Source organism: Ruditapes philippinarum, unplaced genomic scaffold, assembly GCF_026571515.1.
Source record: "Ruditapes philippinarum isolate M1 unplaced genomic scaffold, ASM2657151v2 ctg753_1_1_1_1, whole genome shotgun sequence".
In the NCBI taxonomy this organism is placed as follows: Eukaryota; Metazoa; Mollusca; class Bivalvia; order Venerida; family Veneridae; genus Ruditapes; species Ruditapes philippinarum.
Genome location: NW_026854157.1, coordinates 30218 through 45180, shown reverse-complemented (window position 1 = coordinate 45180; position 14963 = coordinate 30218). Strand labels below are relative to the sequence as shown.

General features: G+C 32.9%; 1 protein-coding gene across 4 annotated transcripts in view; it reads right to left on the bottom strand.

The window, feature by feature from the left end:
- LOC132739179 (prestin-like) overlaps positions 1 to 14820 on the bottom strand; it is a 33656-nt gene extending 18836 nt beyond the window's left edge. Inside the window, exons 1-5 of one of the 4 annotated variants that reach the window (XM_060726833.1) lie at positions 14614 to 14820; positions 4486 to 4623; positions 3395 to 3636; positions 2068 to 2178; positions 864 to 1081 (exon numbers count right to left, since the gene is read on the bottom strand). In XM_060726833.1, coding sequence (XP_060582816.1) covers positions 864 to 1081; positions 2068 to 2178; positions 3395 to 3636; positions 4486 to 4623; positions 14614 to 14630 — 726 coding nt within the window. In that variant the 5' untranslated portion in view covers positions 14631 to 14820. Of the gene's footprint in view, positions 1 to 863; positions 1082 to 2067; positions 2179 to 3394; positions 3637 to 4485; positions 4624 to 5598; positions 5962 to 7863; positions 8212 to 14613 lie in introns of those variants that run through there. The other 3 variants (XM_060726832.1, XM_060726835.1, XM_060726836.1) reach the window with 3 other exon arrangements.
- Positions 14821 to 14963: the final 143 nt, after the last annotated feature.

Sequence of the window (14963 nt, the reverse complement as noted above, 5' to 3'; positions counted from 1 at the left end):
ATTTATGTGCTATTTTTAGGCCTTACAACATAAGCCTATTTCTCTTCTAATGGTTGCACTATAACTGGCACTAAAATGTTTATCTGAGTACAAGAAAATTTTACAAGTCATCACGTTCTTTAATTAAGAAATTAAGTCTAATTTAATCTAATTAATACTTGGCTGGAGAATAACATTTCTATAGCCTTAATCTTAAAGGAACTCCACTGACGTCCAACATTCTTAAACATAAAGTTTGAATTTATTACACAGATCAGCTGGACATGCTGGAGCACTTAAATAGAAGGATTTGCAATAGTAATTTTAAATATACTCAGAAATAAATCGAAAAATGTATGTTTGTGCTATTATTGTCCTATCTAAATGAACAGCCATGAAACAATAATCAGGAAAATATATTTCCAGTCCCGTCATGTCAAAAAACTTCAGTGTCGTCCCTTTAATGTACAAGCTTAACAGTTCGGGTTATATTACATTATAAATGAACAACAACGGCCAATGAAAAGCTTCCGCACAATAATTCCGACATATCGGTATAGTAATATAATGCTAAAATGAATCTGTAGTATTTGCACACTACTTGTAATGTATCGTCAATTCATAGACAATAAATTAAATCATCAAACTTTTGTGTTTTCATTGGCATAAATGATTTAATTGCAGACGTCGGAATAAGTTCGTAAATACTCGGTACAATTCGGCATTTTCCGTTGAATATAAAGATTAAATAAGCGTCGATATGACCCGGAGAAAAACAAAGCAAATCCTGTCTCCAAACGCTTTCTGGATAATTGTAAGTAATAAGGATATTATACGTTCACGAAATGTTGGTGGGTAGTATGAAAGTAGAATTACTGACAAACCTGAACTAATCCGACAAGAAGGCACAAAGATGACGCAATCGCAATTTTCACGTGATTAGGAAGCTCTATTTCTATTGGATCAACGGGATCGAAAGTGGAATTGGCTTCTTGCACTAGGGCGTTGGTTACATTTTGTCCTAGTACAGATTTCGCTAATTCCGGGTTGTAGAAACGGGAGATAACTGAGCCTGTGAGGAGACTGCATAATGCCACGGTACCTGAATTTCCAAATTGAAAAATAACGCATTTGGCAATATATAATATTTGGCAATATATAACGTAATACATGCATTTTACAATGTAAATATAGCATGATCAGAATGATAATAAAGTCCATTAAAGTACCTATGTTCATCAGTCTACAGATGCTGTAAGCTCAAAATGTTTCTACATATAATAAAGCAACACGCTATAAAAAATAAACACCGTCTGCCTGCTTAGTGGAAACAATAAATTACATGTTGATGTTTATGATGTATTGGGAGTTTTTGTTGTTGTTGTTAAACCACTACAGTATAGGTCATATGGCGACTTTCCAGCTTTACTGGTGGAGGGAGACCTCAAGTGCGCTTTCGTGCATTATTTCAGGCATGCACGGGCACCTGAGTATAACCAGCAACGCTCTGAAAGCTGGCTGGATAGCTTTATCCCATAAAAGAAACAAAAGTCACTATCGGGGACACGAACCCACAGCGGTGAGGGGCAGGTTGTTAACTTGACCTTAACCATCCGGCTACGGACGCCCTTGAGTTGGGAATAAACGAAACACATAAAAATAAACACTTTTGCCGTTTGCAATAATAATGCATGTAGCAATTTTCCATTTTCCAGTTAAGTATGAAGCCCCATTTTTGAACATCTATATTTTATTGTATCAAAGGTATTTACAAACATAAGTGAACAAAATAGTGTACTGACTGTGATGGGCAAAGAGAATGTAATTTTATAATAAATATTTATATCGGCAAAGAATTTGGTACCCAAATTGTCTTGGATTGTTTAGCTTCAACGGTTGTACAGTCCGTGCTTTTGGGAGACAGAGATTTTACTTGTTTCTGAGAGATGTCGCTGTAGAGAGGTAAAATTTATTGCGAAGTGTTGCTTAAGGAATAAATAATTCCATTGTTCTAAAGAGGTAGATGTTGTCTAGAGGGCCGCTCTGCAGGGGTTATACTGTATATCGAAAGGTTGAGTAGAAACTTACCCATAGAGATATGTTTGGATGTGCCGAAGATAAAGTAGATAAGAACCGGGAAGAACGCCATGTAGAGACCTACAACCGGAGGTAGTTCTGCCAAAAGTGAGTACGCCATGCCTGAAAACAAAATTAATACATTAAAGGCCACGCCAAGATTTGTTTAAACAAAATGATAAGACGAAATTCCGATCATTGCATCACACAAAGTTACGACCCATCCTTTGTTCAAGAATTCCAAGAATGTATACGTTATCTAGCCACAATTGGAATTATTCCCCTTATTAACCCGTAATCCGTTGCAAACTATTCGGCCCATTCCGTCAGTCTTCGGATAAGTGTTTGATCGGAACGGGGAGTGATTTCCCTTTGCAACCACGGCACATACACGTGCAGTCTGGCCAGGCTGTACACTGTTGGTAACTCATTTTGGTACTCTGATATTGAAATCACTTTAATTTTAAATGGCCTGTTCAAAGCAATGGCAAAACCATTACAACTCACCATTACTCATACTGCAATTGTTCTTAATATGTTCCCATCGTTTTTTCTCTTGTTGTTGTTGTTTTTTGTTGTTGTTTTTTTGCTGAGGTGTTTCAATAAAAGGTTAGGCTTTTTATGATTGATATGCTTGTACCATATTTGAATAATGCAACATTTATTTGAGATTTTATTACTCCGGAGAGACGAATAAAAATGTTTAGATAATGAAAAGCTATCAAGAACCATATGCCGAGGCACCATACACTTAAAACAATAACATCTATTATAGAGCTTTATTAATCTTTTACGGCATTGAGGTTTGTTTTGTTTTTCCTCGGTAACGAATATGACTCATAATCGCGAAATTGGCAGCGAGTCTACGATTATGAATTTAATAAACAAGTGGTTAGAGATGATATACATTGAATATTACATATGTAAGTCTTCCAAACAGAATCCATGAAAGACTTAAAAATATTACAGTGTTCTTGCCTTAGTTTCATACCGTGCGTGGTCGAATGTAACACAAACCAAACATTCGTCATTTTTTTGTAAAAAATGCAAGAAATGAATGACACTATTTCGTTTCGTAAATAAAAAAAAACTAAAAATAAGTCCAAATGATACGGATGCCCCAACAAGCCACTTTTCTGGAAGTCTTCGGACGAACAGCGCGACGGACAGACGGACGGACAAGTGCAAATTAATACCACCGTCCCTAAGTAGCAGGTGCATAACGGAAGGTCATATTGTTATTCTGATGTTCGTAAATATCACTTAATTGTAACAGTCTATTAGTTATATAATTTATGCCTTTTTTTTTTCAAGAAACTTGAAGGAAAAAACAAAATACCTTGGGGAAGCTGCATTATACCAACAGTCAGGCCAGATATTATATCATTTGGCAGGTCATCCCTCCATTTATACTTCCGCATAATTCTCCAAATTGGAAATCTTTTCGTCAAAAACTTCTTTTGCGAGTTTTTGTCACAAGGACAAACGCTGTTCATTTGTTTCTTACAAGCGGCTGGAAGACTTAGAGATGGGTCATCCGGGCGTCTGTAATCATTCCGGAAGTCCACAGTTTTCTTGCATCTGCAATAACAAGAGGTCAGGGACGGTCAAGTAACAGCGATTCGATCGATATCATTTCTTGTTTAGACATTCAAATGCATCAGGATTAAACGAGGAAATAATTTCAAGCAGACGGCAGTTACTTTAACGGAAAAATCCGGTTAGCAGTGAAGCAAGGATGCAATTTGAACTGTGAGATTATTATTCAGTTATTATTGATTCTGTGTACATGATGTACAAAACAATCGTCAAGAGTTCAACAAAAATTTTAATAAAGATCTTATCATAGTATAATTTTAAAAAAGAAATATTCAATCAATAAACAAATGTGAACTGTAAATACACAAGATATTTAATTACAAACTAGACTTCGAATGAATGATTCGACGATATTGTATCTTTAATGGTCAGGTCTTGCTAGGGTTTTTAAGTCTAAGAAATATGAAAATGTATCAAAATAAAGATATGCGTAAAAGATTATAGCAAATATCAATAAGCAAGCAATGCTTGATCTACTTTCTCAGAGTTTCTGTTACGTTTGCAGAATAAAGTTATACTGGGTTTGATTCATTCACAATTATGTCATTTAGCGTTTTGAATTTACAATTTTATGCTCCATTTTTAATATTCATATCTAATGGTAACGCCCTTATTTTGCAGACTTTATATACAATGTATTATTTTTATCATCATTATATTAATCGCAACCATCTTCATTAACAATACCCACAACAACAACAACATCATCATGCAACAATAACAGTAATATTATTATCATCATCATCATCATCATCATCACCATTATCATCATTATCATCATCATCATTATCAATCACGTTATCCTCATCACGATTTATTTATCATAGTTACCTGTTTTTGATGGCATCATAATACTCGCTCTCGGCCCCGGAGACGACTGTTATTGGAGGCGTGGTACCATCCAGGTCAAGAACCACGTGAAAATGTGGGTTTTGATTCATGTTTGAACGTGTTGTGTTCCTCTCTTGCCTGAAATAAAATACGATTAAAAATATTGTAATGTAAAATATGTTTTATGTTAACCGTATCGTTTTGTGTTACCTTTTCTTTACTATGACAACATTTGGTATCAAGGAATGATAGCAATATTGTCCCTGTTCAGTTTCTAATTCAAACAAGATTTTAAATGACAAATGCACAGATACTTGAGGAGTGCCTCAAACTTGTTGAGTTCCAAATAAATTCCATTTTAGTAAATTTCACCCAATGCATACAAAAGATTAAAAGAGTTAAACAAAGAAGGCCCGAAGCGTGCATTATTTTACAACAATGCACTCGCCGTTCTTATTATCTCCCTGTGTATTTTCACATTGAGGGCGCCATTTTGTTTGATAATCTGATAAATAAAAAACATTTTTTGTTGAATTTTGTTGTGAAAACTAGAATGAAAGAAAATGGTCTTACTAGTAAGAAAATGAATCCGAACACCAATATCTTTAATTCAGTCGTTAACGCTGTACAGACGTTTTTAAACTGTTGTTTACGTGACGTCACAATGTAGCGCCAAACAGCACGTGCAAAACAATCAACTCAAGTACGCTATTTCAATATCGCAAACAGTTAAGTTTTACATTTATTTAAGAAATAACATCGGCATGAGAGGTGTATATCGGCTATTTAACACCGGTTTGGAGTTTTGATGCGTAGGAATTGACCACGAAGGCCGTAGGCCTGAGTGGTTAATTTTTTCGCATCAAAACGACAAAACCGGTGTTAAATAGCCGATATACACCTCTCAGGCCGATGTTATTTCGATTCTATCACGATAAAATAAGGAAGATCACTAATGTTATTTTTTTCAAGATGAAATAACTTCCGGTGCCGATTTTCGTATAACGCTGTTCGATTTTCGCACCCTATGTTGCAAAGATATAGAAATTATTAAACAAAATAAATAATAAGGAAAAACGTTATTTTATCAAGTTTTCAACAATAAAAACTTACGTCGTATTGTGTTTACATCAGTGCCCCATTTATCATTCTTGTATGTATGAAATAACGTCAGCTTGTTTATGAATGAGTTGTTTACTTACGATGACGTCATTACGCCGCTTACGGATTGGCGCCGTTTTGTCAAAATATTTATTAACTGATATGGATCAAATATGTGGCATTAGTGTATGTGAGATATTATTTCGGTATTGTATGAAAAGAAAACATTGTAAGAACTGAAAATATAAATAAAAATGCTTTTATTGTTGCTTTAAAAGGCTTTGTAAACTATATAATCGAGGGTGAAAACATAAAAGCCGCATATACAAGTAGTCCCTAACCAGTGTTTATTGGCAGTTTAACACCGGTTTTTTTCTTCTTTGTCTATAGTGACAAAATGACGTGGAGTGATAGAATTCATTTTTAATAATTTGTATTTCGCTTGAAAAATTATAGAGTGAAATAAAATAAACAAACAAAGTTTTATCAACGTTCAAATTTTCGGCCTTCGTGATTATATTACTACGCATTTGAACTCAAACCGTGCATTATTCTACAACAATGCACTCAGAATTGATATATATTTCATAAACAAAATCATGTCAACCATGTATTATCCGAAAGGTCCAGACAGGACTGAGATGAAGTACAATACGACCGCTTACATCCTGATGAGGACGCGATATTTAAAAAACACCGCTTCTTAGAACATTCGAAATTTGACTATTTTTCAGCATATACTAGTACTATTAGTCCCATTTGTTAATTTCTTGTTCTTTTATTTAAAATCTACCTCAGAATTGAAATATTGATTGATCGTTATGATGTGATAATAAAAATATTGTTGTTTTGATGTTGATGTTGATGATGATGATGATGATGAAACTGTTGTTGTTGTATTTGTTGTTGTTGTTGCTTCTGCTGCTGCTGCTGCTGCTGCTGCTGCTGTTGAATATGAGGATGGTGATGATGAGGATGATGATTGATGATGATGATAATATGAGGTGATCACTTACGCATGAAATCCTTCCGTTACAGTCATTCTTTATTCAAAACACTTTAAATCACAATAATATACGCTTAAGCAATATATATATTATACTGTATCTGTAAACCTTGTTTTAAAATGACCTTGCCGGCGAAGAATGGTAACGAGGAATGGTACAGACTACATTAACCTTGAGGTCAAAGGTCAGAGCGGTCTAGTAACGGTCATTGCATCAAAAATAATGTCAGCGCCTTTAACGTCATAATTATTCTTTTCTTTTTTCTTTTCTTTAGTTGTGGTTTATTTTTTATTTTATTTTTTTGTTAATATCTATATCCATAAAGGTACCTCTGAAATGTTATTCAGTAAATTCATTTCAGACTAAGTTTTTAGAATTAAGAAATACGCTTAAATTATTGATAATTGAAATAGTTTTTTTTTATATTTTTTTTTTTTTTTTTTTTTTTAAAATGTTTATTTGTTAATTGTCGTATTTCGGTTTTTAGTTTGTTTTAAAAATTTATTTAGCTTTTTTAAGTTAATTATTCAACATTTTATCATTTTATGTATTAACATTACGTATATAATGCACAGATGAATATTAAATGCGTTGTTTTCCATTGCTCTTGTTTACAAAATTGAAGTAAATCTGTTTTTGTAAATGAGAAGTTACCTGATTCGAACATTTGCAGGTCATATATCAAATACCAGTAGTTTTTAGTAAACATGCAGCCTTTTGGTAAACAACTTTTCTAAATTATGACGCATACATTGAACAGAAGAAAAAAAAAGTTTACGAAAATGGTTTTCACAAAAGTGGGATGTCATGTCAAACTATTAACCATATCAAATGGTGACGGTGTTGTTGTTATTATTGTTGTATACATGATACAACGTACCCTTACGTCATTTCTAATAAACGTTTACGTTGTCGTTGACGTTATCATAATCAAAAGTAAAATACCTTTGAAATATTGAGGATAAACAAAAAATAGGTAACAACAATACGCAGAGTGTGGTTATCATTACAAGATATAGAGACTTAAGTATCAACTTCGCAGCTCGTCAAACTATTAAATAAAGTATAAAATAATATAAAACATAAAGTTTTGTACATAAATCTTCAGACAAGCACCTCTGTAGAGAGATGCCCTCGTGAGACAAAAAGTATCAAAGCGAAACAATCCCCATCCCCGTTTCCACTCGTCCGCTCTTTATTCAACCCTAACCTCGACCCCCAACCCGCCCTTTGACACACACAGACGCACAAACCGAATTCTGGCACTTACCGGCGTTTCCATGCTTCTTTTATTAATAAAGACATATTTTTTGTCATGTTTCACGTAGAGATATTTCCAGATCACACATCTCCAGTATACCATAGTCACTTAGAGCTTTAAAACCGATAATAATGTCAAAGTTTGATACATATCAGCTAATTAATTCAATATCCAAGGTTTTGCAGTACTCGTGCATTTCATTTTTCTCAATAATGCACACGAATTACGTGTTATTTCACTTCGCCGTTACTTATACGCATATCGACCTTATTCCAATGGTACCGTCCAAGAACATTTGAAACTAGTCCAATCAAATACAATTAAAAAAAAATTTAATATGCGTAAATATAAAAATCATTTTCCTGAACGGAGACACAATAAATACTGACAGCAACACCACTTAATTTTCTATAAATCGTTCACATGCAACATCATTTTCCAAGAGAGATTCTACTACGCATTTAATCAAACGGTGCTTTGTCAATCTTATCACAATTCTATTACACAATCATGATCCATGGAATTTCAGATTATCCTAGCCACAAGCTGTTGTCAACACCATAGCCATGATATCACATAAATATCCAAAAGAAAAAAAAACACAACACGCAGATTACGATGTTAGTAAACCAATCTGTTGCACAACTTTGTCAGTAGCATGTTTTCGCTGGTATAAAGCTATCTAATATTTTCTCTCCGTAACATTTCATTTTGTTCTATCGATCTGAACTGAACGTTGCTTTCTCTAATGTATGATACATTGCAAGATACGTAACGAAAAGCAATAAATTGCGATTGTCTATTTACATGAATTTGTCGTGAATTAATAAAATTAAAGATGGTCCGTTAAAGGCCTATTGTAAACATTGTCCATTCCGTTTTTTCTTCTCTCTTTTCTGTATTTTAATCGTCACTATCATTATCATTATTATTATCATCATTATTATCATCATTATCGTCGTGGTCGCTGTCGTTGCAGTCAGCAACAATATCAAAATCAACAGTAAAATTATTATCACCATCATCATCATCATCAATAACAACAACAATAACAACAACAACAACGAAAACAATATCATCGTCATCATTAATAACAGCAACAACACACAATAAAAACATCATCATCATAGTCATCATCATCATCATCATCATCAACAACAACAACAACAAAACCAACATCATTATCATCATCATCAGCAGCAGCATCATCATCAGCATCAACATTATTATCATATACATAATCATCAACAACAAACGCATTATCAGCATCCATAATTTAAATAAAATGTAAATGAACTGCATGTGTTAGTGAACGGTATTGATCATATATCTGTTTAGGGACTAAATATTTATTTATTGTCACGTGGTCACACTGACAACCTATACATTTGAGGTCACTGGTAGGAGTTTTATGCTCCATTGTTCTTTCAGTTGAACTACAAATATTCATTGGAATAAATAAAGGGCCAAAATCATGGTTTGGAAATTCAAAGAAAGTCGTTTATTCTCTAAGTAAGAACCAATTTATTGTAATAATATATGTTGTTGATGTTGCTGTTGTTGTTGTTATTTTGTTTTTTTGTTTATTTATTTATTTATTTATTTTATTATTTTTTGGTGGTGATGGCGGGGGTGTGGCGTTGTCCAATAACAATTCTTTACGTTGACAATTAAGGAGGTACTTTCGTATAGTTTAGTACGTATTTAGGCTCAACTTAGTATTTAAATCAAAATTCAACCAATTTTTTTAACATTTAGTATTGAACCATGTTATAAATGCGATTAACCTCCTCCAGAAAACTTTCATTATATGTCGACGAGGGTCTTTAAAGTAAATATGTCGATAAAATGCCGGCGGGCTGATTAAGATGGATACCAATTCGATGTAATATTTACACAACATTTATTTAATTACTATTGTTTCAATAGTAATAGGTGACCAACGCGTGGTATGGTGTGTGAACGACTGAACGTAATGTTTTAACAGAAAAAAAAGATAAATCACATTTCAATAATACAACGGCACTGGTCAATGTTTTTGTTGTTGTAGTTTTCATTTATCTTTTATTTATTGTTATATTCAATTCAATTCAATAGCAAATAATTTTGATTGTTACACCGGGTAATTTTTTTTTCATTGGGAGGGGAGGGGGTGGGGTGCGTCATACTCATATATAGAACAGGATAGCATTTCCTGCTACACAGTTAAGTTATCAATGCGATGTTTATATTCATTTTTATTTTATATCAATAATGCGCATAAATTTATACTTATTATTATATAATAATAATGCTATATGACATAAGTTTATCGTTTATATTAGTGACCGATTTATGACATTTGTTCTTGCTCACGTGAAGTCTGATTATTGCAGCATAATTACCTCACTTGTTTCATGTACAGTTCTTCTGATCCAAACACAGTCCCGACGGGAATATTACTTGCGTGTGTGACCGTTTAGAAAATAGTGATTGTGCAAATTTGTAAATTTCTCCGTAATTTTGAGCCAAGTCAAAGAATAAGATATGATGATTCAATTATAGACCTAATATAAAAAAATAAAATAATTATAATAAATATTTCCTCATAAAATTTCCTCACTATTATATACGAAAAATAAAGGATAACCTCCTTAGTTATACAGGTCCAGAAAGCCTAAAAATATTATTATTTCTATTTCTTAAAAAAAAAGCTTTTTTTATATAATTTTACGTGTCCTGTTGCTGTCTCAAAATGATTACTCGTTAATTATATACCTGTATATAGCTGAACCATCGTCTGTTTCTGATGCATTTTTTTATTATTTTTTTAATTAATATAGTAATACTGAGTATTTTGATTGGAAGTTAAAAGACCACTACGTTTTCATTTTGCTTTCTTTATAAAAAAAATATGTTTGCTTTCAGCACTATTTTCTTCAAGTTCTAAGCATTTCATACATCTAAATCCACTATAATAATGTTATAAAAATCACGTTTGCTCTTTCTACAGAATGAAAAAAAAATCATTCTAAGACTTAATGTGCCTTTAAAATTATTTCCAAAACATTACTTTCAGTATCAACAAAAAATTGTCGGCGTAAAACTATAAAAAAATAACAGCAACATTTTCATAAAGAAAACTTAAAAAGTCATACTCCAGTAGTTTCTTTTTGTTTCTCAAAGACAATGAAGAAAATTTAAACTTAAGAACACATTTTCTTCATTTTGCATGCTGTATGGGAATCATAATTGACACAAATTTATGTTTGCTTAATACTTGAGGGCCACCATCCTATTTCTTCTGAATGTGAGTTTTTGCATGGATGGTTGGGTAGAGTTAACCATTAGTAGCAAAATTCTTCCACGTAACCCATATATTGATATATATTTTTAAAAGTAAATTGTTTTCGCATTTAAGACTCACTTTGAAGTTCGTTCCAGTGAAAATCACATTATACTTATAACATATGATTCGGTTATAAATTTACATCCACACAAAGATTATATCTGTTTTAAATGTGCGTTTTCGATTAGGTTTGTATGTTGTATTTTTAAAATAACGCTCGAATCTTTTAAGCACATTAAAGTATATCAAATGTGAGAGTTAAGTTGAGAAATGAATGCACGTGTTAATAAAACAGTTGAAATGGGCCAGGCTTATTATTTAATTACCAAATCTTTATAATTATATAGACTAAGTATAGTTAATAGTGTAATTTAACAGCTAATGTATGTATCGTTCTTCTCGAGTGAATATCGATCAAAATGCACAAAATGTAAAGTTCAGGTCCAATTACTTCAAAACAGGCGTGATTTAAGAATTGATTGAATTATACATGCAGGTCTGTTCAAATACCCTGTAAACATGCAGTGGTTGGGCCAACCACGGAAAATCGTCAAAGGAAAATCGTTGTTGGGCCATGGTTGGCCCAACACTAGTTAACATGTACTATAAATGCAGTTGTTGGCCCAACTTCGAACCAACCATAAGTTAACGCCAGCGACATTTCTGCATTGGCCCAATAACGATAAATATGTACTTTAAAACAGATGTTGGGCCAACGTTTGACCAACGATACATTTCCGTCAAATATATTACTGCACCTGACCCAAATTTTTTTTTAAACACATATAGATACATGTAGATATTTTACTGTATATAAACAGTACACTACAATGAGTAAAGACTAAAATTTATAAAGTTTTTTTTTGAAGCCATGTTTCAATATTGTCACATTCAAGAAATACTCATATAATTTAAATCAGAAATGTACGTAAGAAATAATTACTTTGTGAGTCTAGAAATGACCAAAGCCCAGGCTATATGCAGTAGTAGGGGATGTATCTATAAAAATCTTGAAGATCTGATGTATAATCTAAGGCAATTATACATGTGCTGAAACAGATTAACCATCCTAAATGTTTACAATAAACCTCCGGAATCTTCCACTCTAAACTCTAATTAACCTCTGGTTATGTAATGAATTGAAATAGGATCATTTTGGCACTACCCATCCGTTCCCTCTGCGTGGACGTGTTTACAGATATATTTAAATAAATTTGAATTAGACTGCAATTTCTCAACACTGAAAAATGTAAGTAGATCTAGAGTTTTTTTTACTTTAATCTTTAAAATAAACCCTTCTAATATATTAATGTATTTAAACATGCACGGAATTAGTGTTTTAAAACCTGTTACACTTTCCACGTGACCAGGTCATGTGATTAATACAAAATGGCGGATTGGTAATTGTTTTCAGGTAAACAAGCCAGAATGAATTTGATTTTTGTAATGAAATTAAAACCATTTAATTATATCAGTGTTAATCAGCTTAAAATATGATATGTGCATAATTTTACATCTGAATTTATTGTGATAACTGCAAAAAATCTTTGATTAAGTTGCAAGTTAGTACTACAATTAGCACTGTTAAGCTCATACAATCTGCTCTGAGTAATAAATAGGTGATTTATATTAATATGTTTGGTAGTGGTATACGAAACTTTGTGTAATTTTAATTTAAAGTGTAACTTCGCATTAAACACAAATTACTTTACCCGACTGCAAAATTGTTTTTATTTCATTTCAGACAGCAAATTTATGTCTAATTGGAGGAGATAGTGTGGAGAGCAATGTTCGCCGTGTTATGTCTCACACTTTGTCTCAGGAAGTTGCCCTAGAATACAACTGGGTTTGAAAAGGCTCGAAAAAACCATTCGAAAAACTTAGACTTAAAACAGTCATATTAGGTTTGTATTTTTACTTTTTTCAAAGTTGATTTCACCACGGTGCTAAAAAATTTATTTTACACCGTGGGTGTAAGATATGACTCTTGTGTTGTAAATGATCATCATGACTCTTTTTGCATTTTGACAGAATTATGCCTCTTTTTAACTTGAAAGTTTTAGGTTAAAATTTTTAATTATGTCAAATATCTCTGTTACTATTAAATCTTTTGACTTGTAATTTAAAATATTGCTTTACTATCAAAGTCTTATCCATTAGCTCTGTTTGCAGTTTTTCAGTTTTATTTGCCTTTAAACTAGTAAATTCTAATTAGTAGTGTATATTTAAATAAAATCAGTAAACTGTATAAATTTCAGATGCTGTAAGAGGAAGTAGACAGGGGTCTACTCATAAAGAAATCGAGAAGACAATGAAGGAGTGGCTAAGATATGCCAAAAGAATAGGGGAGGCGGGCAGAGAGGAAGAGACTGACTAAAAAGTTGCAACAACAAAGAGAGAAAATGAAAATGATATGTGAACAACATTTAGAAATAAATTGTAGTTAATTAGAATATTTTATGTTCTTTTATTTTACGGTCTCAGACATGCTGTTTTGGTCTTGTCATCTGAGGGCCAGCGTTAGTAGTAAGAAACAAGTAATTGGTCCAATGGAGGGCCAACAATAAGAGTAGGAAACAAAGTGATAGGCCAACTGAGAGCCAACTTAGATAGTAGAAAATAAGGCATTGGCCAACGAAGGGCCAATGTTTATTATAGGAAACCAGTCAGTGGGCCAACGGGGGCCAACAATAAGAAGGGAAATCAGTTGTTGGGCCAACAGAGGGCCAACGATAGGAAGGAAAACCAGTCATTGGGCCAATGGAGGGCCAACAATAAGAGTAGGAAAGCAGTCGTTGGGCCAACCATATACCAACCGTTGGCCCAACGTTGCCCCAATTAGCAAATTGACATTGGGCCAACGTTGGCATTATGTGTTGGGCCAACAAAGCAAATGTAATTGGCCCAACGTTGGGCCAACTACTGTCTGCTATCTGGGTAGGCATCTGAATTCATTAACGACTTAGAATTAAGTTAGGTCTTGTTCATTACATTCTCTTTCGAGACTCCATCGTAAGTTTATAAATGGAAACAACATAATTGTACTGTTCATTCATTTTACAGAAATATTTCATGATATCTAGCTTTTATACCTTAATTAAAGTATACATGCAAAGTACGAGAACACGTGTATCGTAATTAAAACACATTAACCTATTTCGGTAATAATTTGGTCTAGAACGCGACATAATATCAATTCTTAGTAAATTTAGTACCCTCGTCTCTATATACATGTACACATAAAAAGTATATTGGTTATTCTTTTAAGACATAAAATACCTATATACGTGGCATTTGTTTCACAAATGATCTAACTGCACGGAATGAACTGGTACCCGGCATTTAGTATTGTCAATAACAGAAACTTGTACATATTAATACTAAACAATACAGAAAGATAGACAAAATGCAGCATTCATAACCATACATACCCCAATTGGTCCATCATCCACGTTTACTTCAAAGCACTCAATGTATATTTTAGATTTATCGCGATTTTATTGTAAAATCCACAAAATCATCTTATATATCGCATTATTCTTACAATGGGTAGTTTAATCCTTGCCACATGTTACAAACATGTATTTTTCTTTCTTTATTGTGTGTATTGAACGAGCAAATCGGCCTATTAACTTTGTGTGTATGTTTGTACTTATATTGGATTTTATATTGCGTGGAGAGTTCTATTTTTAGAACATTATTGGGTATTTCCTATACATGTAATTTGTTTACGCACATGCGTAGCTGGCCTGGGGGTTATATTTGTGTACTTTATCTTCAA